The 23,375-nt window shown below is 34.9% G+C and overlaps 1 protein-coding gene across 1 annotated transcript; it reads right to left on the bottom strand.

Annotated features, from left to right (window-relative positions):
- Positions 1-18,845: 18,845 nt before the first annotated feature.
- LOC142618532 (arabinogalactan protein 41) lies at positions 18,846-20,201 on the bottom strand. Its single transcript, XM_075791486.1, has 2 exons — positions 19,830-20,201; positions 18,846-19,236 (listed from the first exon to the last, which is right to left on the bottom strand). Exons 1-2 carry the CDS (start codon positions 19,945-19,947, stop codon positions 19,148-19,150), a joined length of 207 nt encoding a protein of 68 aa, XP_075647601.1. The 5' UTR covers positions 19,948-20,201; the 3' UTR covers positions 18,846-19,147.
- Between the last annotated feature and the right edge of the window lie 3,174 nt (positions 20,202-23,375).

Genomic DNA, 23,375 nt, shown 5'->3' with positions numbered 1-23,375 from the left:
GTTGCTCCCATTGTCTCTAGGAGTTTCAAGAATTTCTTCCTTGTCCTCTACTAGTCTACTTGGGGCACCTACCTCTTGATCCATCATTTTATAAAGAGTCAAGTTCCTTTCAACCTCACCTATGTTAGGGAATTCACTTCCAATAAAATAAACATCACGTGACTCCAATTTAGTCACACTTCCATCAGGTTGTTCACCTATCAACACATAGCCTTTGGAATGCTTAGAATATCTTATAAAGATACACTTCTTTCCTCTAGGCCCTAAATTCCCATATCTATGAGAAGTATTGTGAACATAACCTGTTAAACCCCATGGCCGCAAGTTATTCAAGTCAGGCTTTTTGCTGGTCCATAATTCATAAGGTGTGGAAGATACTGATTTAGAGGGCACTTGGTTAAGTATATAGGCTGCAGTCAAAAGTGCATCCCTCTCAATACGAAATCGGTAAGTTTGTTGCGCCATCATTGACCTAACCATCTCTGGCAGTGTTCGATTTCTCTTTTCCGCCACACCATTTTGTTGTGGTGTATAAGACATTGTTAACTGCCTTTCAATTCCCTTTTCATCACAGAGCTCCTTAAATTGCTCAGATAAATACTCTCGCCCACGATCAGTTCTGAGAGCCTTAATGCTCTTATCTAATTGATTCTCAACCAATCTCATGTATTGTCTAAAGCAATCTAAAGCCTCAAACTTATGAGAAATCAAATAGACATGACCGTAACGTGTATAGTCATCTATAAATATGATGAAGTAGAAACTTCCATGCCTTGCTCTCACATTCATTGGATCACATATATCAGAGTGGATTAGTTGCAATGGAAAAGATGCCCTTGTGGCTTTTCCAAACGGTTTTCTTTTTGACTTTCCCATAAAACAATGTTCACATGTGGACAAAGTGACCTTAGCGAGATTGCCAATAAGGCCTTCTCTAGCCAACCTAGTCATCCTCTCTTGCCCTATATGGCCAAGCCTAGCATGCCATATAATTGAATTATTAAAAGCATTATCAGATGAAGTCAAAAAAACTGAACTATCATTATTATAATACTCAATATCCAAAATTAAAAAAACCATTTTAAATAAAACTACAGCCATAATAAACTGTTCCCAAATGCAATAAAACATAATTATTCTAAAAAATATACCGGAAACCAAGTCTTAACAATGTAGCTACGAAAAGTAAGTTCCTCCGGATCTCTGGAGCATACAATACGCTGTGGAATAACAGAGTGTGACCACCTCGCAACTTTAGCTTGTAAGTACCAATTCCAAGTACCTCCACGCTAGGTCCGTTTCCTACCTTGATGTCTCTACTCCCAACAGGAATCCGGCAGTACTCCACAAATCCCACTCTATCTCTCGCTACATGTTCTGTTGCTGCTGAGTCTACAGTCCACATAGGAGCAGAATTAGCAACAAGGACATGACTAGTTACAAAAACATGGTGAGATATAGGATTAGGTGTTACCTTTTTTGGCTCAGTGAAATCACGAGCAAAATGTCCTTTCTTTCCGCAATTATAACAAGTCAATTTAGACTTGTTTTTCTTTACGCGCTTTCCTCTAGTATTGCGCTTGACAAACTTAGCCTTCTTAGGCAGTGGCCCATTAGGTCTCTCTTGTCCAGGAGCGTAATCAGGTTGCTTGCATTTAGGCCTAGATGCCTTACGCGAGCTAGTCTCAGCCATGTGCACAGAACTAATCGACTTGGCTGCTTCAAGGCGCTCAGCTTCAAGTTCCAAGTGACGGGTCACATCATCAAATGTTTTGATGTTCTCATTATGTGTCAAGTTTTGACACATTGTCTCCCATGAACTTGGTAGTGAACAAATCACTGCCTGGACTTGTTTTTCGTTAGTAAGATTGTTTCCAACTGATTTAAGCTCTCGAATCATGGAGGACATCTCCCTAAGATGCTACTTCATCGTATGTTCAGAGCACATCTTATATGAATCAAATTTCATTGTTAAGCCACGCAGTCTAATGGCTGATGTCCCTCCATATCTTAGCTTTAGAGCTTTCCACATGTCTTGTGCAGTTGTATACTGCTCAAATTCACCGATCAAGTCATTGTGCATGTTGCTCAGCATTATAAAGCGCGCACACAAATCCTTCTTGCACCAACTTTCATAGGCAGCAAGATCACGTTGGTGTTGCTTAATGCTTCCCTCATTGGGTTTACTCAACGAATGAATTAGAGTCTCTAGGACTTCTTGCTCATTCAGCACATACTGGATTTTGCGATGCCAAATATTGTAATTTTCACCATGCAGTTTCTCTCCTTTATTGAGATCAGCAACTATACCTTTGGAAGCAATTTCACTACTAAATTTCACAAATGGAACATTACACACACATTTCAAAAATTTTGACGTTTGATCTAAAATAAACTTAGATAATCAACACATGTCGCAAGATGAAAAATTCGCTAAGCTTCTTAATCATCTCTTGCGCCACTAGTGTTTATTACTAAGCTTAATTTTAATCTATTCGTGCAAAATTATGTATAAGAGATAACGCAACTCAATCGTACTCCCACTATTCTATATTTCATATTTACAAAAAATATGTATTAAAAACAAATCACCAATTTTATCAATTAACTATTAAGCCAAACATGCTATCACAATTTAAACTCACGAGAATAATTCATATAAGCATCTCATTATTTCACTAAGAAATAATTATTTCTTTGTCGCGTTAAATATAATATTTAACATTGTGTAAATATACCATATTTCACTAAGAAATAATAATGGAATTAAATAATTCACAAAATTAAATCAATTCCATATCATTGAAGCATGTACCTTTTATGTTTCATGAGAAATAAATGCTAGGCTTGTATAGTATACATTTCAATTGAATGTGATGATGCAAAGAAAATCAGTAGGCTGGATGCTTCGGACTTGAAAGGACTACTGGCTGTCTTGATGGCCTGAAAAAGGAAGAAAAACAATCAAAGGTGACCGGTGTCGCCGGCCAAGAACCCTTCAATGGCAAAGTTAGTTTTTCTCTCTCAAATTTTGGAGTTTCAACTTTTTAGGAAATGTAAAAAACTTACCTTTGTTTGGTCTGAATGAGCGTTTATATAGTGTCCTAAAGACAGTTATCAAACTCATAACCTACCCTGGATTTGAGGAGGTGTGAGGGTTCAGGGATAACTTCCACAACCGTTTAGGAATTACGTTTTTCTCATATAACGGTCACTGGAAGTTATGCGTGTAACAAGGAGTCGTGGTGCGTACTCAAGAATTTTCCTAAGTCGAGCGTATTTAGCTTCCGGGTTGTTCCCTTATGGACGACCTTGTAAGGAGGAGGTTCATGGCTCCCAAGGACGAGATGGTGAAGTTTTGTAAAATTTGACCATGAGAACCTTGTCCAAGCATTCTCCTGTAAGGACGATCTCTCAGGACAAGGTTCTTTCAACATTTGCTTTCCTGGTCTTGTCCTGGACGACGTCCATGGATGATGTTGGAGTTGCATTTTATCATACCCCATCAGAATGGATTAAATATAATTTTAATCCAAATAAATTATTGCAAATATATCACTGACCATGATATAGAGTTGGTCATGTACTTGCGCCTTTTAAATAATGGTGAAACAATAAATTATTGCAAATATTTCACTGATCATGATATAGAGTTGGTCATGTACTTGCGCCTTTTTAAATAATGGTGAAACAATGCAATAGGCTTAATATGCATAAAATTAAAAAAATAAAAACTCACAAAGATCAAAGATCCCAAACGGAGCACATGTGCACAGTGCACACTAATAGAGCAAAAAGAAAAAAAATAGGTGTTTAAGAAGTAAGCCATTGTGGGACCTCCCCTTTTTTTATATTATATCATTGGCTGTCACTCTAACCCTTTTGGCGAGTGGCAGACACGTGATGTCTAAAATGTTGTCTTCTACCTTCATCCACTCCTCTCAATTTCTTTTAGCCAAAATATAAAACGAGTTTCATAACTTCAAAGTTTTATATCTTTTTCATTTTAAGTCCATTTTTAACGTACCATGTACCGATTTAAAGCTTATAACATATAGATTCATAATATGAAATCATATTTTGTAAATAGAAATCATATAAGAGTAGTTTTGTCCTTAAAGTTTCAGTGTTCTAAGTTTTGTTAAACTATATCTCATGGCACACTTAGAGATTTACTACGAAACTTAAATAAGATATTAATACATGTAATATAAACAACATATATTAATTTCAAGGCACAAAATGCTCAGAATCAAAACTTGTCATTGAAGGCCATGTGAGGTGCATAGAAATTCATAACATATCTCAGAAGCATAAAACGCATCAAGGACTAATCATATATGCCTATGACATCGAGAACAACCTATAAACACTCTGATACCAATGTAAGAAATAGAAACTTGTAGCAGAATATAAGTAATTGGTTTTTTAGCATACCTTTCTTAGCCTAAACCGATGATCACACAGGAACTTTGAGATTGTTCTACGCTGTCTAGAGCCAGCCTCCACGCAAACCAGCTATCCAAACACGTTTTGAATTTCAGTTTGTGTAACCCATGAACCAAAAACGTTTCTCCGACGGTGTTGCACACTACTAGAGTAATGCAAACATAACTCACAACCTAAAAGCCTCACAACGCTCTGTAAACACTGAGAAATGCAAAATTCGTTCACACTGTTCAATGGGTAACATTCTTGGTGTTTATATACACACCACTCTATTAATATTGAGTGGGATAGTGGACTTAGTGGGGTAGAGTAACGGTCCAATACCATTACTCCATAACTCCTGGATGTTACAATCATTTTGAGGCAAATAAAGGGACATGCTCACTTTGGGTGTTTGTCCATATTCTTTTTAGTTTCTAACAGGCTGCAAATTTCTACTGCCTCAAACAAAACTCAGTAAATACAAACTCACTAAACGCTGCTGCAACAAATAAAATTTATACTGCAAATTTCTTCAAATAAAAATTCTGCTGCATTGATTAAACATATAGAATGTTATCACTTTCTACAAAACAAATGGTATTGTTCCATAGTTAACCCTATCACCATAAATACACAAAACAAGCAAAGGAAAAAATGAACATGTGCTCTCTTCATTTCCTTGGACCATGCACAGATGATTGACTCCTACCATGTTTGATTGCTTCCATGTATTTGGATGCATTCCTAGAAGCCTTTAGAGTCTCTAATGTGACCACCCTTGTCTTTTTCTACCTTGGATTTAGGTTACTGTTGTTGGAGTTCTGATGTGCACCTAGATTTTGTGTGGTGCTGCCTAATTGGTGTGGTGCAGCTGGAGTGGAGTTGTGCTGCTGTGTATATGAGTGGATGAATGTGCTTCTGCTGGCCTGAAATGGAATGGATGAGCTTGTCCTGGCATGAGGTGTTACATTTGGACTGGATTGGTGCATCCTGGTCTGATATGGTGCAAATTGAGTGGTTGAGCTTGTCTTGGCCTGAGATGGTGCACTTGGCCTAAAGCTGGGCATGTTGGACTGGTATGGTGCACTTGAAGTGGATGGGCTATGCATGCTGGACTGAGGTGGTGCACTTGGAGTAGAGCTGAAGCTATGCATGCTGGCCTACAAACAAGAAATTCACACACATTAATATTGAATATTGAAAAGCAAGTATTTCACACACGTCCATATATTACCTTATTAGATGTACTGGTTCTGTTTGTGGTGCTTGTCAGTGAGGAGTTCCCTCCAATCTCATCCTTGCAACTTCTTCTATTATGCCCTAACTTACCACAGGCCTTGCATTTCTTATAGATGCTAGCTCTCCTACTTGTTGGCTCATTAGGTTCCCTTGCTCTCTTCTTCTAAGGTCAGCCAGGTGGCTTTATTTTAATGGGAGGCTGAACTGGGGTCACACCTCTAGGTCTCCACATATTCTGTCCATTGATTGGTGCTTTGATTGGTTCATAGCAGGCCTTGTATGTAGAGACATGGTAACATAGGTGAACATACTGCTCAGCATCTTGTCTGTTGAAAAATATGCAGGTGATTGCATGAGCACAGGGCATGCCACTTATATCCCACTTCCTACAATTGCAGTGTGCTGTGGCCAAGTCAACAATGAAACTTTGTAGGCTATTTTTTACTTCAAACTAGGTCTGCCCTGCCCAACAAGCTAACCACCTACTGGCTGCCACTTTTTCCTTGTGTAACCTCTTTAGAACCTTGGCACAAATATCTGACTCTACTCTTAGAATCTTCTCTCAGTTGTCTTGAAACCTAGTCATGAGATATAGCCTAATACACTCAAGCTGCAAGCACATACAAGTACAATGAAACATTAGATTTTAATTGCAACACCTGCTAAAAACAATACCAAACAATGAATCTAATTAACTATAGGTGATCGCAAAGACTCATACCATGCTAATTATAGGCTTAGACCTGAATTTAAGAATCCTACTGTTGAACCTCTCACACATATTGTTTACTATAGTGTCAGTCAAGACATCCTCACTAAACATGTGTTTGGCCCATTTTGTTGTTGAATGAGCATCCAACCAACTGTGTGCATCAGCATCAATGCCCTTCAGCTCATCCATCACCCTATCAAACTCTTCTTTATAAGTTGCCTTGGCTGCCCTCCAAAACAGTTCTCTGATCAGAACACCAGGATGGTTCTTCCTGAAGTTGTTGTAGAGGTGCCTGCAGCAAATCCTATGTTCATACTGTGGCCAGTTATCAATGAAAGTTTGCACCAACCCCTGTCACAAAAAATTTCAAAGGAAAATGTGTCTTAGAGATAGATACAATGAGTAAATGAAGAAAAAAACAACCAAATAGAGAATAAACTACACACCTTCTGCTGATCTGACATAAACACCCATCTGCTATTCAGACCTATGTCTGCAAGTAATAGATTGATGAACCAAGTCCAAGAGTCCTTGGTTTCAGCCTCTACCACTACATATGCAAGTGGGAAATACTCCTCATTAGGATCTCTGCATACTGCAGTAATCAATTGCCCCCCTGACTTGTTCTTCAAGTGGCAAGCATTAAAACCAATGAATGACCTGCATCTAGCTAAAAACCTCTTCTTGCAGCCCTCCAAACATATGTATAGCCTCTCAAAATAAGGCACCCCACACACCAAATCCGTTTCAGCTGCCAGATCACCATCATGGAAGGTATGTACCTTCATAAGTATGGTACTACCAGGACTAGCCCTCCTTAATTCCTCACAGTACTCCCATAGTTGGTTGTACTGTTATGTATAAGCCCCATCAACATATTTTCGATCCTTATCCCTAGCCCTACTTGCTTTTTTTGCATTTATGTTTAGGGTATACTTGCCATGGACAGCCTTTTGGATGTCTTTAGACTTGATATTAGGCTGTCTTTTCACCTTCTTCATTAACTTCTTCCCAATGTATGATGAAGTACACCTAGGATTCTTATAACTTCTAGAGCAGGTGTGTTCCAATGTCAATGTCCTTATTTGGTAGCTCCTCTCCCTTGTTACCATTGTTAGATAGGCAACAAACTTGCATCCTTCTTGGCAGACAGCTCTTACCCTTTGCAGATCATTTTTAACAAATCTGATCCCCCATCCACCATGAACTGCATAATCTGTTATAGCTTCCTTGAATTGCTTAGGTTTAGTAAACAGCATATCTTTCTCAAAATAAATATGCTCAACCTTAGCCACTAGCTTAAACACAGGGAACTTCCTTACTTGCTCTTCTTTCTATTCCCTTTCATCTCTCACATGTGTCCTGTTATCATCCTCAGACTTATCATCACTATCATACCCAAGCTCATCATCAGATGATGATTCCACAAGACTGTGCAGTTCCTCACTCTCATAATCAAAGTTCATTACACCAGCACCCATTTGGCCTGGTTCATTAACATCAGCATCATCCTTACCATTCCAACTGTCACTACTATCTTCAACAAAGTCCCTAACACCATGGTTCAGCTCTACATCATCTTCTAGGCCACTTTCCCCACCATCACTTCCCACACTATCTTTGCTATCACTTATATGAAAGACCTTAGGTGGGTGCTCAATGATAGGCTCTTTACCTACTCTCCTTGAACCCACTTGAGAAGCAGCCACCTCAGTAGGAACAACAACATTAACCTCAAGCTCATCCTTATTGTTAAAAGTTTGATCATTAGCATACGTGCCATCACTATCATAAAAACTGTAAAAATCATCCCCATCATGGTCATCATGTTCACTGCCATCATCATTGTCATAATAACCCGCAAAGTCTTGCTCCAATGCCAATGGTTGCACACCCTGACCAACATCCTGTTCTTCATCAACTAATATAGGGTCATGTATTGGGTGCTCTACATACACATGAATATCTTCATGACCCCTCACTAATTCTGTCAGGTACATGGCATCACTATCATCAACAATCAAATGGAAGTCTGCCAGTTCTTGGTCCACTCCAAGCATTTTATGCCATAACCTGTTAACAGATGTGTACCCAAAGTCCCTACATATACTCTCTATCTCAACCTTGGACCACCTTTTAGGGTCACAATTATCAACTACATCAACTGCACCTCCCACATATTTTCGGCCATCCTCAGTAAAATGGCCACCATGATGCACAGATATACTAAATAGCTCATCCATTATGCACGCAATATAACCCCAAAACCAATTAAACAATGCTAGTTACATAACAAAAAAAAAATATATATATATATATATATATATATATTATTTAACAAAACAACACTCATACCTAATAAAATATTCCATTCTGCATGCAGACAACACAACACAACACTTAATAAAGTATTAGGTGATCACAACACTTAATCAAATATTTAAGTAACAATACAACACTTACTTCAACAGTTTTGTCATACTAAGAGAAATATAGAAAAGTACTTTTGTCATACACGGGGAACACATGGACCACAATGTAAACCATAAACAAACACATGCAAACAAGGACCAACAAACAGTCAAAAAGCCAAAATATACAAAAACATTGTGGCCCCTACTAGGAGAAAGCCAACAAGCTTATTGTAAAGCTATAAATAAGGACAGAGAGAAGAGAAAGAAGACCTTTCCACAAAGACAGAGGTCTCCCAACCTTCATTTTCTCCACTTCATGAAAAGTGTGGGTATCAAGTGACAGAGATTGACAGAGATGGTGGTTTTGAGAGATGGTTGATGATGATGGTGCTTCAAGTTGGTGTCTTTTAGAGATGGGTTTTGAGAAATGGTTGAATATGATGGTGGTTTGAAAGAGAAGTGGGATTTTTCTTTATGGTTGATGATGATGGCTATTCGGCAGAGGCAGAGAGCTTCATTAGGGTTTAAGTCTGATTTGGGAAAGCTTTACTTGCGCGCCAGAGAGGTAGGTGAGTGACACACACGTGTGGGGCGGGAAAGCCACGTGTCTCAAAGTGGGTGAGATGATTTATGTACTTGTGCGCCAGATTGTTTCAACAGTGTTTCACGTGAGTTTATTTGTTAATTGCTTGGTGAGTCTGATTTCTTTCCGTTATTTTATTGACCAACATGTAAAAAAACTATTATTTTATTAATCCATCAGTTTCCCTGTTAGTTTGGTGACGGAATGATGCTTCAAGGACTTAAATGAAGGGCGTTAATTGGTTTAGAGACTAAAAGTAGTAAAAATAAAATGTAGGGACTAAAATGGAAAAAAGTCAAAATACAGGGACTAAAAGTGCATTTACGCCTACATATTATTCATGAACCTTCTTCGTCAAGAGCAAATAGAAAAGACAATCATGAAGAAATTATGAGATTTTTTTTTTCAATAAGATTGAGATGTAGTTCTTACAATAAAACTCATTGAAGTTTAGTATGTTATTTAACTTGCTCACAATACTTTGAATTTTTCCTATATTTTGCTACTCTTCAAGTCTATTATTAACTTTTAACACTTCTCTTTTGCACTAATAGTTCTTTTCTTCTATCGCAAGCTACCAAAGTATAGTCTCCATCACATTAAAATCACATATTCTCTATTTTCATTACTTTGGTTTATTTTGAGTTTTGCAAGTGGCTTGAAGTTTCTCACACTATTTAAATATGTATTTCGTTGTGCATACCAATTATTTGATTAATTGCCTAATACAAACAATAGTTTTTATAAATTGTATTAGAGTCATTAAAGTTTTTTGAATTTTAAAAAAAACATCACTTACGAACATACAAGCACAAAAATCATTAGGACACAAATTAAAGAAACAATATTCTTTATAAAGTATGTTAATGGATATTTTTGTTAATGTTTTTTGATTGCCAAATCAAATTTGATTTTGTATGATTGTACTTAATTGTTGATTATTAATTTAGATAAGTGAGTGTGAAAGTTGATTTTATTGCACTATAAATTTTTTAATATCTTCCATATGGCCATCTCTCTCTTATTTATTTCTCCTCCTGACAGCCTTTTTGATTTCCAATTAAGGATTACTAATTGACGTTTGATTTCTTTTATTTTTTTTCTTTCTTTATATATATATATTTTATTACTTGTATTTTTTTATTTTTCTTTACATAAATCTCTCTCTCTCTCTCTCTCTCTCTCTCTCTCTCTCTCTCTCTCTCTCTCTCTCTCTCTCTCTCTCTCTCTCTCTCTCTCGGCAACTTATTGTTTTCCCATGCATGAAATATGTTTTATATATATATATATATATAATTTTGATGCCCTTTAGTTAGTATATTAATAATTATTAGTCTATTTATGGTATATTGGGTTGGATATCCTCATTAATTTAAAATTTAGCTTTTCTAGATTTACATGTGTTCTGTATTCTATTTTTCCTTTTATGATTGTAAAATCTCTCTCTCTCTCTCTCTCTCTCTCTCTCTCTCTCTCTCTCTCTCTCTCTGTGTGGAAGGCATATTGTAAAATCTCATAAGAATACTTTATGACACAATTTTATTTATTTGAATTTAAGCTCTTCCAACAATTGTAAAAATTTCAAAAAGTAATTCAAAGATAATTCATGTTATAATTCATTTTTTGATTGAGTAGTTGTATGTTGGAGTTTTATAAGTTGTTCAGGATGTTAAATATGGTGTTGCGTGTGATTTATGGAGTAGTCAATTGACTTTTCATTGTCTTTTAAGTTAATAAAAACCTTACATATACCTCTTTTTTTTTTTAAACCATTGTCCAAATCGCACAAAAAGAAAAGACCACCGTAAAAAATTATCACGCATAACGCGCGAGTCCACGACTAATTGTTCTTAAAACAAATAAAACGAGTAAAAGTAGATTGTACCTAGAAAAAAAAATGTTGCAATTTTAACAAGGACCGAGCAAGTCAAAATTATTAAAAATTTGATCCCAATTTTTAAATAATTTATAACCTAGCATATTTGACAAGCATTGCTTACGAAAAAAAGCTTAAAGTTAAGGATTAAAAAAAAATCTTTTTCTTTTTGAACCTTAGATATTTTTGTTAGAAATACAACAAAAAGAAAAATGTCAAATGAGGGTTCAAGCTTACCTAATCACCTTAACCAATGTATCATTTAATTGGTTTTATATTTTCTTATTTCCAAGGGTTGACCCTAGGATCTTTTACTATAGAAAAACCATAATTGTGGGGAGAGGGGGGGGGGGGGTAATAAGTGGTGTGTACACACACACTACTACTACTACTACTACTACTAAAGATACAACAAATTTTACTTCATAGGCTTTATAAATTGATGTGTCACCTACTACTAAAGATACAACAAATTTTACTTCACAGGCTTTATAAATTGATGTGTCACCAATCACAATATTCAAATAATCATTTATCATCTTTTCAAATTACCACCCATTGATATTCGCTTTGTGATGATTTTTGTTAGTTTTTAGACCCTTGAACAAATAAGGTTTAACCAATTTTAAGGCCTATTTGTTAATTAGATTAATTATGCAAGCCTTAGGTTAAACAAAAAATTAAGCATATCATGCACAGCGAAAAAGTAAATGACACAAGATATGATGACCCATGAAAACTAATGAAACGAACTAATTTCATAGTAAAAACCTAGGGGGACCAATCCCAAGATGAAAAATCCACTATCAGATAGAGATTTTATCGTCAGAATATCAATTTATAGTAAACTTAACTAGAGTTAACAAACTTAGCTCTGCATCCCACAAACTTATCTGACATAGATCTATTCCAAACATGAATCTCCAATCCACGCACTTCAAAATTCCATTGAAACTTTGAATCAACGTAAACCTCCAGTCTACGACTTCAAGACCACCCTTAAAGATTTAGATCTCTAGCACCTTTGATGACTAGACTGATGGCAATAACTTTTACAACACCGGATCTTGAGTTTCTTCAAAGAATAGCATCGGTAGAAGATTTGAGAGAGCTTTAGTAGAGAAACCCTAGATCTAGAATAAGAGGCACAAAAGGCTCTTCTCTCTCTCTATTAAAAATCTCTCTAGTGTTAGCTTATATTGTCCTTTAAATATTGCAACAAAAAGATCATGATTTGGGCTTGAAACGAACAAGTTATGAGTTTTTCACGTTTGCTGATTTTTGCTGAGCCACAACACTCGATCGATCGCAATTCAATTTCGATCAATTGAAACTGTGAAAAATCCAAATTCTTGAATCAGCTTCTTTCCTATTCTTGCACATTGAATACCAGCATCTTGAGCATTGTCTAATCAATCCTATAGACTCTATGAGCTATATCAAGACAAGTTTGTGTTCATGTGATTGCCAACAAATCTAAACACAAATAGAATTTAACAATTTCTCTTAAATTTTTCATTACAAGATGTCCGAAGATTCTACGTAGGGGGTTCATCCATCGAAATGAAACTGACCCAACTAGACTCATCATATATATAAGTTTATTTAATTAACCTCATTTTAATTTTTGATTTTGATTTATTTTTATCTTTTGAGAATTAATTTAATGAATTTGGAAATTTAGCATATAGTTTAAGAATATTCTATGACACTAATGATTTATAGAAAAAAAAAAGTACTTAAAAATATGATAAAAGTCATTATTTTTTCACAAACTATGAGAGATGTGGGCACAACCTAGGTCGGATTAAATTGGATTTTACACATGTGATAGGTTGGGTTAGGAATTTCTCAGCCTTAAAAGGTTAGGCTGGAAAGACCCTTCATCCTAATCCATGTACACTCCTTAATAGAGTATGATAAATGTGGTGGTATATTATGTATCAATTATATGTAGCATCTCTTTCACATCGTATATATCTTATATACAATATGAGATAGATGTTACATGAGATTTTATATATTTATATATTTTTTGATAATTTGATAGTTGGTGTTGGGGATTTGAATCCTTGATTTGGAGAAGGTGTTTGGTATCAAATGATGAGTTATTATTAGGTATTCCCGGAGTACGGTGATGTGGTACTCCTTTCTTTTATATTCATGATAAATCCCACTAATTAAATTCATAGTAAAGTCCATCATTAATATAAGAGGAGGAAGCATCACATCACCATCCTCAAGAGTACCTAATAATTTTCCTCAAATAATACCATGTCACTCATATCAAAATCTAATAAATAAAAAAACATGTGTGCAAAAATAACCATTGTCAGCTTCTTTAAGACCTTCTCCCCTCTCCCCGTGTGTGTGTGTTAAAATACTTAGCATTCTTGAAAAAAATAAATAAAAAAATAAATAAAAATAAAAAAAATCTAAGAGGACTAGTACCAAGTGTGCCAAATGCCAAAATTTTGGCATTTGGCACACCAAACACTAAAAACCCTCCTACATTAAATGTTCCAAATGCTAAAAGTTTTAGCATTGGTGAACAATACAATTCTAATAATCGAATTGTACGGATAGAAATGCTAAACTTTTTTTAAAAAATTTATTCTACTTTTCTCTCTCTTGTCTCAGCCCTCTTCCTCTCTCATTCTCTCTTCCTTTCATCCACTCTCCTCTTTTCCTCTCTCGCTCTCACCTCTGATCTCGCCTCAGATATCGCTGCCGATCTTACCTCCTATCTTACCACCTTGTACACCACCAATCTCACTCTTAGACGCCACTACCGATCTCGCTCGTCGACTCTTGCCAAGCCACTGCCATTTTCTAGCCTCTAATCTCGCCCAACTATCACTGATCTCGCCTAGCCTCCTCTCCCCAAGCCACCATCGATCTCTCCAACTCTCTCTCTCTCTCTCTCTCTCTCTCTCTCTCTCTCTCGTTGTAGTTTTTTTTTTTTGGTTGTTGCAATGGTTTTTAGTTGATTTTGGTGTGTTGTTTACAGCGGCTGTTGATGGTTGGGTTGATTTTGGATTGTGATTACGGTGATTTGTGGTTGATTCTGGGTGGTGGGGAATTTTGCATTTATTTATTTTTATATATATTGTAGGAGTTTTTTTTTTGTTATTTTAATGTGTTGTATATATTATTTTAATGTGTTGAAGGGAAGAATAGAATATCTGAAATAGGGTGTATTGTAAAGTGGTGTGTTAAAATAGAAAAAAAAAAAAGTTTTTGTGTGTTAAAATGACATTTGGGGTAGCATTGTTGATGCTAATGCTCCACCATCTTTGAGAGTAGTGGTAGAATACTGATATAGTTAGTCTACATAGATGTTTCTTAATTATTGGATTTTAATACGCTGACATTGTATTATTTGATATTATATACTTTTTCCACGATTTAAATCTCCTACGCAATATTTTGCCAACTGAGACACTTTTTCACCAACGAGCATGAGTCACAAGGAGCATACCTAGTATTTGAAGAATTCTTCTAGTATCATAAATAAATTCACAATTTTTGCTATAACTTTCCTATGTGGTTGGTTGGTTGGTTGTCTATTTTATATACACTCACCATTTTTCTCTAATATTCACAATATTTTTACAACAATTATAGGTGGTTAGTTGTTCTTGATTCAAATTTATACTTAACACTAATATTACTATTTTACCCTAACAATAACAACCAGTAACAACTTACCACCTAGAATTTGTTGTAAAAATGTTGTGAAAATATTGTAAACATATTATTTCTTTTTGTTACTACCTAGAATTTGTTGTAAAAATATTGTGAAATATTGTGAAAATGTTGTAAACATATTATTTCTCTTTGTTTATAGAAGTAGATTTTTTTGGTATTTTAATATTTCAAATTCAGCCAAAAAAAAAATAAAATCCTCATAAACACCCGCAGTTTCTAGCGTTTTCAAAGTGGTTGCCACGCTGGCACACCCCAGCCTGTTGTTTGCTTGGAAAAACAGCACAGAGCCGCAGTTTAGCTAACAAAACCAAAAGAAATAGAGAGCAGCGGTCCAACACCAAAATTTCCCACAAACTCTTTCTTGGGAACCAAACAATCCCACGTATATATATATATTTTTGAAACAAAAAAAAGAAATACAACACCTTATATCTAAAACCCTGGGTCTAGTCAAAACCCATCCAACAGAGTAAAAAAAAAGCAATGGATCAAAGCGGTGTTTCTCAAAGCAAAAGTCAGAGCGAGCCCGTGTGTGGTAAGGAGGCTCTTGATCTACTCAACTGCGTTACCCAATCGCCTTACGATCAAGACAAATGCCTCCGCCTCTTACAGTCCTTGCGAGACTGCGTGCTCACCAAGGTACCTTTCTCACTCTCTCTCCCTCATTGTTTTGTGATGGGTTTATGAGCTTTGTTGCTTGTTTGGAACCGAGTACAATTTAAGTTATAGAATTTTTTTTCTTTTTTTAAGAGTTGGGATTTGTTGCCTTTTTGGAATTTTGTTTCACACTATGAAATAATCAATGGAGTTATTACGCGTATTGGGGTTTTCTAAAATTCCTGAAAGGACTGTTAGATTTTGCGGATTTGGGTTTGGGACAAACAATGCCAAGTTTTTTTGTGTGTGGACGAGTATTGTGTTTTTGAGTTTTGACCCAGTAGTAATCTGCACGGTGATATTAAATATTAGAATGGATTTTTATCTTTCGTCAATAATTAGTGTGTTTGGTGTTCTTGAAGTTGAAAAATGAACTTATGTGATGTTGGGTGTTTATAGTGACACTTCAGATTATGTGTATTGGGGTATTCTAGATTTCCTAAGAAGACTGTTTGATATTGGGGATATGGGTTAGGAACAATGCCAAGTTTGTGTGGAAAACTAGTGTGTTTTTGACCCAGTAGTTGTCTGCACGTTGATATTATAATAGAGTAGAATTTGCAATTTTCGGCACTAATTATTATTTTTTTTGGTGCTCTTGAAGTTGAAAATGAACTTATGTTGATGTTGGAATTTTATAGTGACACTAGATTATGATTTCTAACTTATATTTTGATTAGTAACACATGCACCTGGTGGATCTTAATATCTGCTTTACATGATACCTGGATTTTTGTGTGGTTTTCCATTTAATCTTGAATGAGCCTTCTGTTGAGAGGTCTGTGAAGATATCCAAGCATGGAAATTTGTTTTTTGCCTAAAGAAAGGAAACAATGTTATAACTGGACCAGCTAAAGCTAGGATGGGGAAGTTGTGTCACTACTTGCATTAAGGTTCTAGTTCAGATCAGTCTGACGTGATTGCCTCTTTCATACCAGTGCCTTTACATCCCTTTGATGATAATAAGCATTACTTGCTTCCTAAACAAATATTAGAGATAATGAAGGTGCCACCTAAATCATGTCAAAGCTTTTGTCCTCAAGTGGCCATTTAACAAATTTGGACCAGTTTGCTTAGCTCTTTTGTTTCAACTGTTATCCCTGTCATGTACTTACCGGTTTCCAAGCTTGAAGTTACCTTCTTAGCATTGGTACTTTGTTGTCAAAGGTAACATGAGAATGCCCTTGTTCAGTCCATGGGTTGGTTTTTTTTCTTTTTTTTGGTTGTGGGGGGGGGGGGGGGGGGGTATTCTGTCTAATCCATACCAAGAACCAAACCAAGATGACTTCTCATTTGATTCCCTTTCTTTATTGGGTTATATAGCTTCTTATTTCTCTCCTTCACAAGCACCCTAGAGTAGTGTCCTTGCGATTTTTCAAATTTTCCCTACCTGGGAATGTGAAACATGTTGGTCTTAGGTTTAAAATAATGATCCTAATTGAACTTGCCTTTCAGTTATGACATTCTTGGCAGTAAGCCTTATTCCAAAAAACACACACAAAATGAAGAAGACATTGTTGGCTGTAAGATCAATAGATTATTTGGCATCATAGAGCAGACACCACAGTTATGACAACCTACTCTTAATATGAAATTAAACATGGTACGAACAATTTGGCTTCAAGTGAGGGTGCATATTTTGAATGGAGTAGACCTCTGAAATGCAATTTAAGAACACATTTCTCAATTAGATCATGTAAGGTCAATGGCCTTGTATTTCTATGTTTCATTTTGTACAGCATACAATGCGTTTACTGCCTTTTCATTTTGTTTTTTTTCCCTCAAACAGAAAGTCAAGAAGTTCTCACTAGCTGATCAAGAACAGCAAGAAGCAAACACAACAGGCAAGAAAGCTTGATTGAATTTTGTCTGAAGTCTGTTTTATGTCACTGATGACAAACTTGATAGCTAGCACAAAATTGTTTTCATTTTGACCCAATATGCAAGTCCATAAAGAATGCTGCTTTGAAAACATTTTGATATTAACAAAAGTATTATTCACTTTGTTGTGTGAATTTCTTTTGGAGGATCAAAAGAGTGGCATATGTTTTTCAAGCGTTGAATGCTTGATTTTATTTTCTCCAATGGAAAATAATACTAAAAATATGTCAAACCTTCTATACTAGTTTCGCTGTTGCGACTACTAGTAATAATATAGTAACAGTTTTGCCATTCTTACTGATACTAGATTATTACCAAGAATTCAGACATTTCGAAACGAATCCATTTTTTTGACCCCAAATGTTTCAATGTGAAATTGTGTCTTCAGTCTGTCTTGTAGGTAGATGCAATTATGCTTATGGATGACAAAGTCAAGCAGCATTATATTTTTGGTACTTTTTTAACACATCCAATAACTTATTGTACAATGTTATTGGTTGTGGTTCTGTGACGGTAGTAAGTGGGAAACATGGCTATATTATAGTGAACAAAGGGCTGTAGAACCATTGCGAAACCGTCTAAAAATGTTCGATATAAGTATATAACTGGTTGTGATTGCTCTTCTTATCCTTTTAAATAATTTATGACGTGGAATTTCATCAAGGTAGGATCTTTTGAACCCACCCTTAAGGAGTAAACCATGAATATATGATCCCATCTGCCAGAACTTTGCAGGTAAAATCAAGAGAACTCCTAGTGGGAATCAACCCTAAGATGTTTTGGGCTGTAGTTCATCCTAAATCTCCAACCATTAGGTTGCAAGTGCTCTTTAAGACCTGCGCGAAGAATGTTGGATTTTTCTTTTTCTTTGGCTTTTGCGTCCCACTTTTATTGTACGCATTTAATGCCCATTAACGTAGTAACGTGCAAAGCACAACCGATTATTGGTCTCCCTATAAGATGCGTTTAATGAGTAATGGTCTCCTTATTAAATGCGCTTTATGAAACATATAATTATATTGTGTAGTTCAACCATAAGGTCCATAACTGAAACTAATTCAAAATTGAGTAAATTCAAAAACGCTTTGTTTGGTGAAGAGAAGGCAAAGATAAACCACCACACATTGGTTTCAATTAATACTCTTATCAAATTTGGGGCTCAAAATTTCTCATCTCTTGTATGTTCGACTAGGTCATAGCATGTGTTCATGTTTCATTTTAACAATAGTGATCACCCTTAAAATTATGAGATAGCAAAACGAGACCAATGAAAGTAGTGCTATTTCCCTTATACAGAGAGTAATTAAGACAACGAAAGAGGCAGATAAATGAGAAAAAAGATTTGTTTCAGAGAAGAGCAAGGTGAATATTAGACTGCCACCAAATTGAATAATAACATTAACAGCAGCCACTATCCCCAACAACAATTTGTTAAATGTCAGAAAACTACATACACAGCCATACCCATCCCACAACAGTGTCACACACACACACACACACACACACAAACACGAACACAAAACACCAGCCCCACCTAGAAACGCCTTTCTCAATTCCCAACATTACATTTGCCGTTGCATTTTCAACCTCATCCCTCAAAAACCCATTCTCAGCCTGGAAATTCCATGTGAAATTTAAAAGCTTTAGGACATGTCCGCAGAGTGGATAAGGTATGTGAGCACCAAAGCCAACGCCATCAACACATACGCAATACCTTGGTCAATTGATGTCCCTGCGAACACACATTAACAATACCAACCCCATCAGCTACATTTCACAGCAGAGACTACAATCAAAGTTCTAAAAATATAAAAGTAATCAAAGTTGTAATGAGAAATTATTCAATTCTTATGGAGCAATATTCATTTCTCAGTTATAATTGTGAGTCTTACTAATTAAAATTTATCATGTGACCCATTATTCATTCGAGCAAGAATAAGGAACATTACTTTTGGAGTATCAAATAATTTCACACAAAAAATGTGAAAGAAAGAAAAGCCTCACATTTTCTTTCAAAAAAAATTCATGACACTTCTCTCTCCTCAAGGTGGAGGACAAGATTGCAAGTTCAAAACAAAGGGTAATCTTCAAAAAGTTAAATTGTCCCTTATCTTCTAACATAGTTTCTTTCCTTTTGTTTTGTTACTCAACATCCTACAATATAGTTTTCCAAAGCTCATTTTCTAGATTTGAGTTTTACCCAATACCCAAAAGAAACCTTAAAAAACTCAGATTCACATTGCAATGAACCAAACCATTACATATCAGATCTGCAATATATATATATAGAGAGAGAGAGAGAGAGAGAGAGAGAGAGAGATGTACCGTCACTGGTAGGGGCAGGAGCTGGAGCGAGGTTTTGAGGGTGAACGGAAGGCAAGAAAATAGCGAAAAGGAGAACCAAAACAGCAACAACTCCCAATGAAATCCTTGGAACCGCCATTTCCTTTTCCTTGCTTTGAAAATTCAACTGAAGGGTACAACCACAAATACAATACAAACCAAAAACTAAAGCCTAACCTCCGATCTCTCTCTGCGACGCCTCTCCAAGCGACACGCAGAGAGAGAGAGCGCGAGAGATAGAATGGTCACTCAAATTACAAATGCAATGAGTGTTTCTCTTCTTCTGTTTTTTTAAGAGGTGGTGGCTGTGGCTGTGGCTGTGGCTGTACTGAGAATATGAGGATGTGATAGGAGGGTTATGAATCAAAAGCGTTTTTTTTTCTTTTATAATTATAGTACATACAGATACAGGTGGGTTTGGTAAAATATTGGGTCTGTTTGGATAAAGTTGAAAACTGAAAATTAAAAGCTGAAAATTGAAAATACTGTAAGAAAATAATTTTTAAATATGTGAATAGTATTACAAGACCTATTTTTAATAAAAAAAATTGCTGAAAATTGCGTAAACAGTGCGTGCACAGTGTGTGAAAATTGCATAAACAGTGTGTGCACAATGCATAGTTAACATCTTGCCATCTTGGCCTAGTGCCAGCAAACCAGTTAAGTTTAAGACTTTTCTTAACGGATCAACTTAATTTTTAAACTATTACTTAAAGCTTGGTTTGGATAGCGCTGAATGCGTTCAGCGTTTTCCTTTTTATTTTATTTTATTCTATTTTTCCTTGTTGCCCGTTTCTGCGGGGATAAGTCATTGTGCGTGCATAGTGTGCGCACTGTTCATGCACTGTGCACGCAATTTTCAACAATTTTTTTATTAAAAATAGGTCCCGCAATACTATTCACACATTTAAAAATTATTTTGTTACAGTATTTTCAGTTTTCAGCTGTATCCAAAATTATTTTTCTCATTTTCATCGCGGTGATCATTGGTCTTAAAATATTTGGATCTGATTTACGTATTAACCCAAATTTACGGTGATATATGTATTTTAACCTTCTTTTTTTTTTGGGGTAAATTTCAGTGATATATTCGTACCTTGCTTGGATGTTTTTAAAGAGAGGAGCGGTCTAATTACTTTTAACTTCTTATTTTTAATTCCCTAAATTTGAGAGAATTGGAGGAAAAGTAGGGTTGCGTTTTGATAGCTTATTTTTTGCCAATTTATTTTACTACTCAGCTTATTTTTGTTAATATTTATGGGCTCATTATACTTTTTGGTACTATTCATGGGTTCTACTATATTATTCCAGCTAACTTTTACCTTTATTTACAGTAATTTCAGCAAAAAAGTTTTTAGTTTTAGCAAAATAAGCGGATTCCAAACAGAACTTAGAGCATAGAAATGTTTGACCAAATAAATTACCAAATTTACCCTTACCATATTAACAAAATTACAAACTATGAAAATGTTAATTATTCCCCTCCCCTTACTTAATTTTAAAAACATCTAAATAAGGTGGAGGATAATCATTCCCCTTTACTCTCCTTCCCACTACTCTCCTCCACTCTACTTTCCTCTCCCTTCAAACTTCCAAATATAGCATAAAGTTTGGATTAATGTCAATTAAGTTCAAGACTTTTCAAAACTAACCAATTTGGTCTTTAAAATCAACTTAATCATTAATCAGGGACTAAATTGGCTCCAGGGATTATCACTACACACCATTGACATGACGGTCACTTTATAAATATAAGTATTTATGGAATATGAGAATAGCAGTTGGTGGCTCAAGTCTATAAGAATGAGTTTCACACAATGCTAGAGTAGAATTCTAACTAAGTAAAAAAAAAATTAAAAAGAAAAAAAAAAAAAAAAGGTTAGCTTAGGTGTGAAATTGATTAGTTTTGAAATTTTTTGAAAAATATTAGCTCCAACTTACTATATGTTAATTTTATGAATTCAATTAATGTATGTCCTTAAGGCATATACTAATAAATTTGTTTTTAAAAAAATTTTATCGAAAATTGAAAAAACTGTTAAAAATTTTTCAATTTTCAATAAATTTTTTTTAAAAATTGGTATACTATTGTTAGGGTACTCGTTATTAAAATCTTAGTTTTATTATTAACTTTTCAAAGAAAAAAAAGCTGAGGAGAGAGAAAACCGGTAAAGGGGAAAAAGGACAGAGTGGGGTCGAGAGGATGAGGGCGCATATTTGGGAGCGAGAGCATGTGAGTTGTGAGCGGACAATGGACATGACAGTTATACAGAGAAGAGCAGACGACAGACTTTTTCCTTTCGCTTTTGGTCTGACAGTCTGTAACTTTCCTTAGTTGGCGCCATTACCATATGCTGCCCTCCTCATTCGCCCACTTTTATTTTTCTTCTCTCTCCTTTTCGTCTTTCTCCATTTTTTTACCATTTTATTCCCTTTCCTCCTTTCTTTTTCTTTTCCTTTCGGTTTTGGTTTTGGCTCTGTGTCCAAAAATGTTAATATACTGGTACAAGTACACAGTCACACCCCACATATAGAGGGCAAAAACAAACTTGTCAATTTATTGCATTCGGTGGATTTCAACCGAATAATAAATAAATATTTTAATTAATTTTTATTATGGGTAATTTACTAATTGAGAAATTGCAATGTTGGTAATAAAGTAATTTTAATTGTGGGTTTAAATTAAAATCAGTAATAATTTACCACTAAAAATTTGTTATAAAAAATATTATAAATGTAGTGGTTAAAATTCTTATATTAATTTGTAAAAGTTTTTTTTTTATAGTAATTTTTTAAAATTCTTTTTCTTTTCTAATAAAAAATTACTCAAGTATAGTAGAAACGGTATCCGAAGGATCTTGCATACAACTATATACATGGTGCTATATGTTATATTGTTTACCACTTTAAATGACATTTCAATATGTTGTTAAATACATTTTTAGATTTGTAATATTTATTCAAAACCTTTAAAATCAATACATTCAAATGTGAATAATCTTTTGAACTTATTATTTAACCCTTCATCTCATTAGTATAGAAAAAATATATACATTTTCCTAATTCATTGAATAATATTAGACAATTTTGAGATATCTGTTTTTATTTTGGGTAAGGTATCTTTGTATTTTTATTTTTAGGGTATAGTAGCCATTATGATCATAAACTTATATTTTTTTCAATAATTTAATCTTCTCCATTCTTTCACCCAAAAAAACTTGAAATAAACAATTCTCATTATAGTTAAAATTAGTTAACATTCCTTTTTATTTATTTATTTATTATAGATATAATAGTATTTTAAATCTATGACGTCTGTTGTATGATAATTACTCTTTATCATTAGGTCAAAATACCAATTAATTTTTGTTATAAGTGAGGATTGAATTTCAAATATCTTATTCAACAATAAGAGGCTTTACTAATTAAACTAATTAAAACCCACAATTAGTTAACATTTCTTATTTGGTCAAATAAATTTTTAAATGATATAGCATTTTGAACATGTTTAAACTCATAAAAAAAAGT

The sequence above is a fragment of the Castanea sativa genome, chromosome 1 (assembly GCF_040712315.1).
Source record: "Castanea sativa cultivar Marrone di Chiusa Pesio chromosome 1, ASM4071231v1".
Lineage (NCBI taxonomy): Eukaryota > Viridiplantae > Streptophyta > Magnoliopsida > Fagales > Fagaceae > Castanea > Castanea sativa.
The sequence above is the reverse complement of the archived record's forward strand: the minus strand, read 5'-3'. Positions and strand labels throughout refer to the sequence as shown.

Excerpts from the sequence above, each read along its gene's own strand:
- LOC142618532 (XM_075791486.1), bottom strand. The coding sequence starts at position 19,947 with ATGGCGGTTCCAAGGATTTCATTGGGAGTTGTTGCTGTTTTGGTTCTC. Across the intron at positions 19,237-19,829 it reads TCCTGCCCCTACCAGTGACG|GGACATCAATTGACCAAGGT; the intron begins GTACATCTCTCT and ends GTGTGTTCGCAG.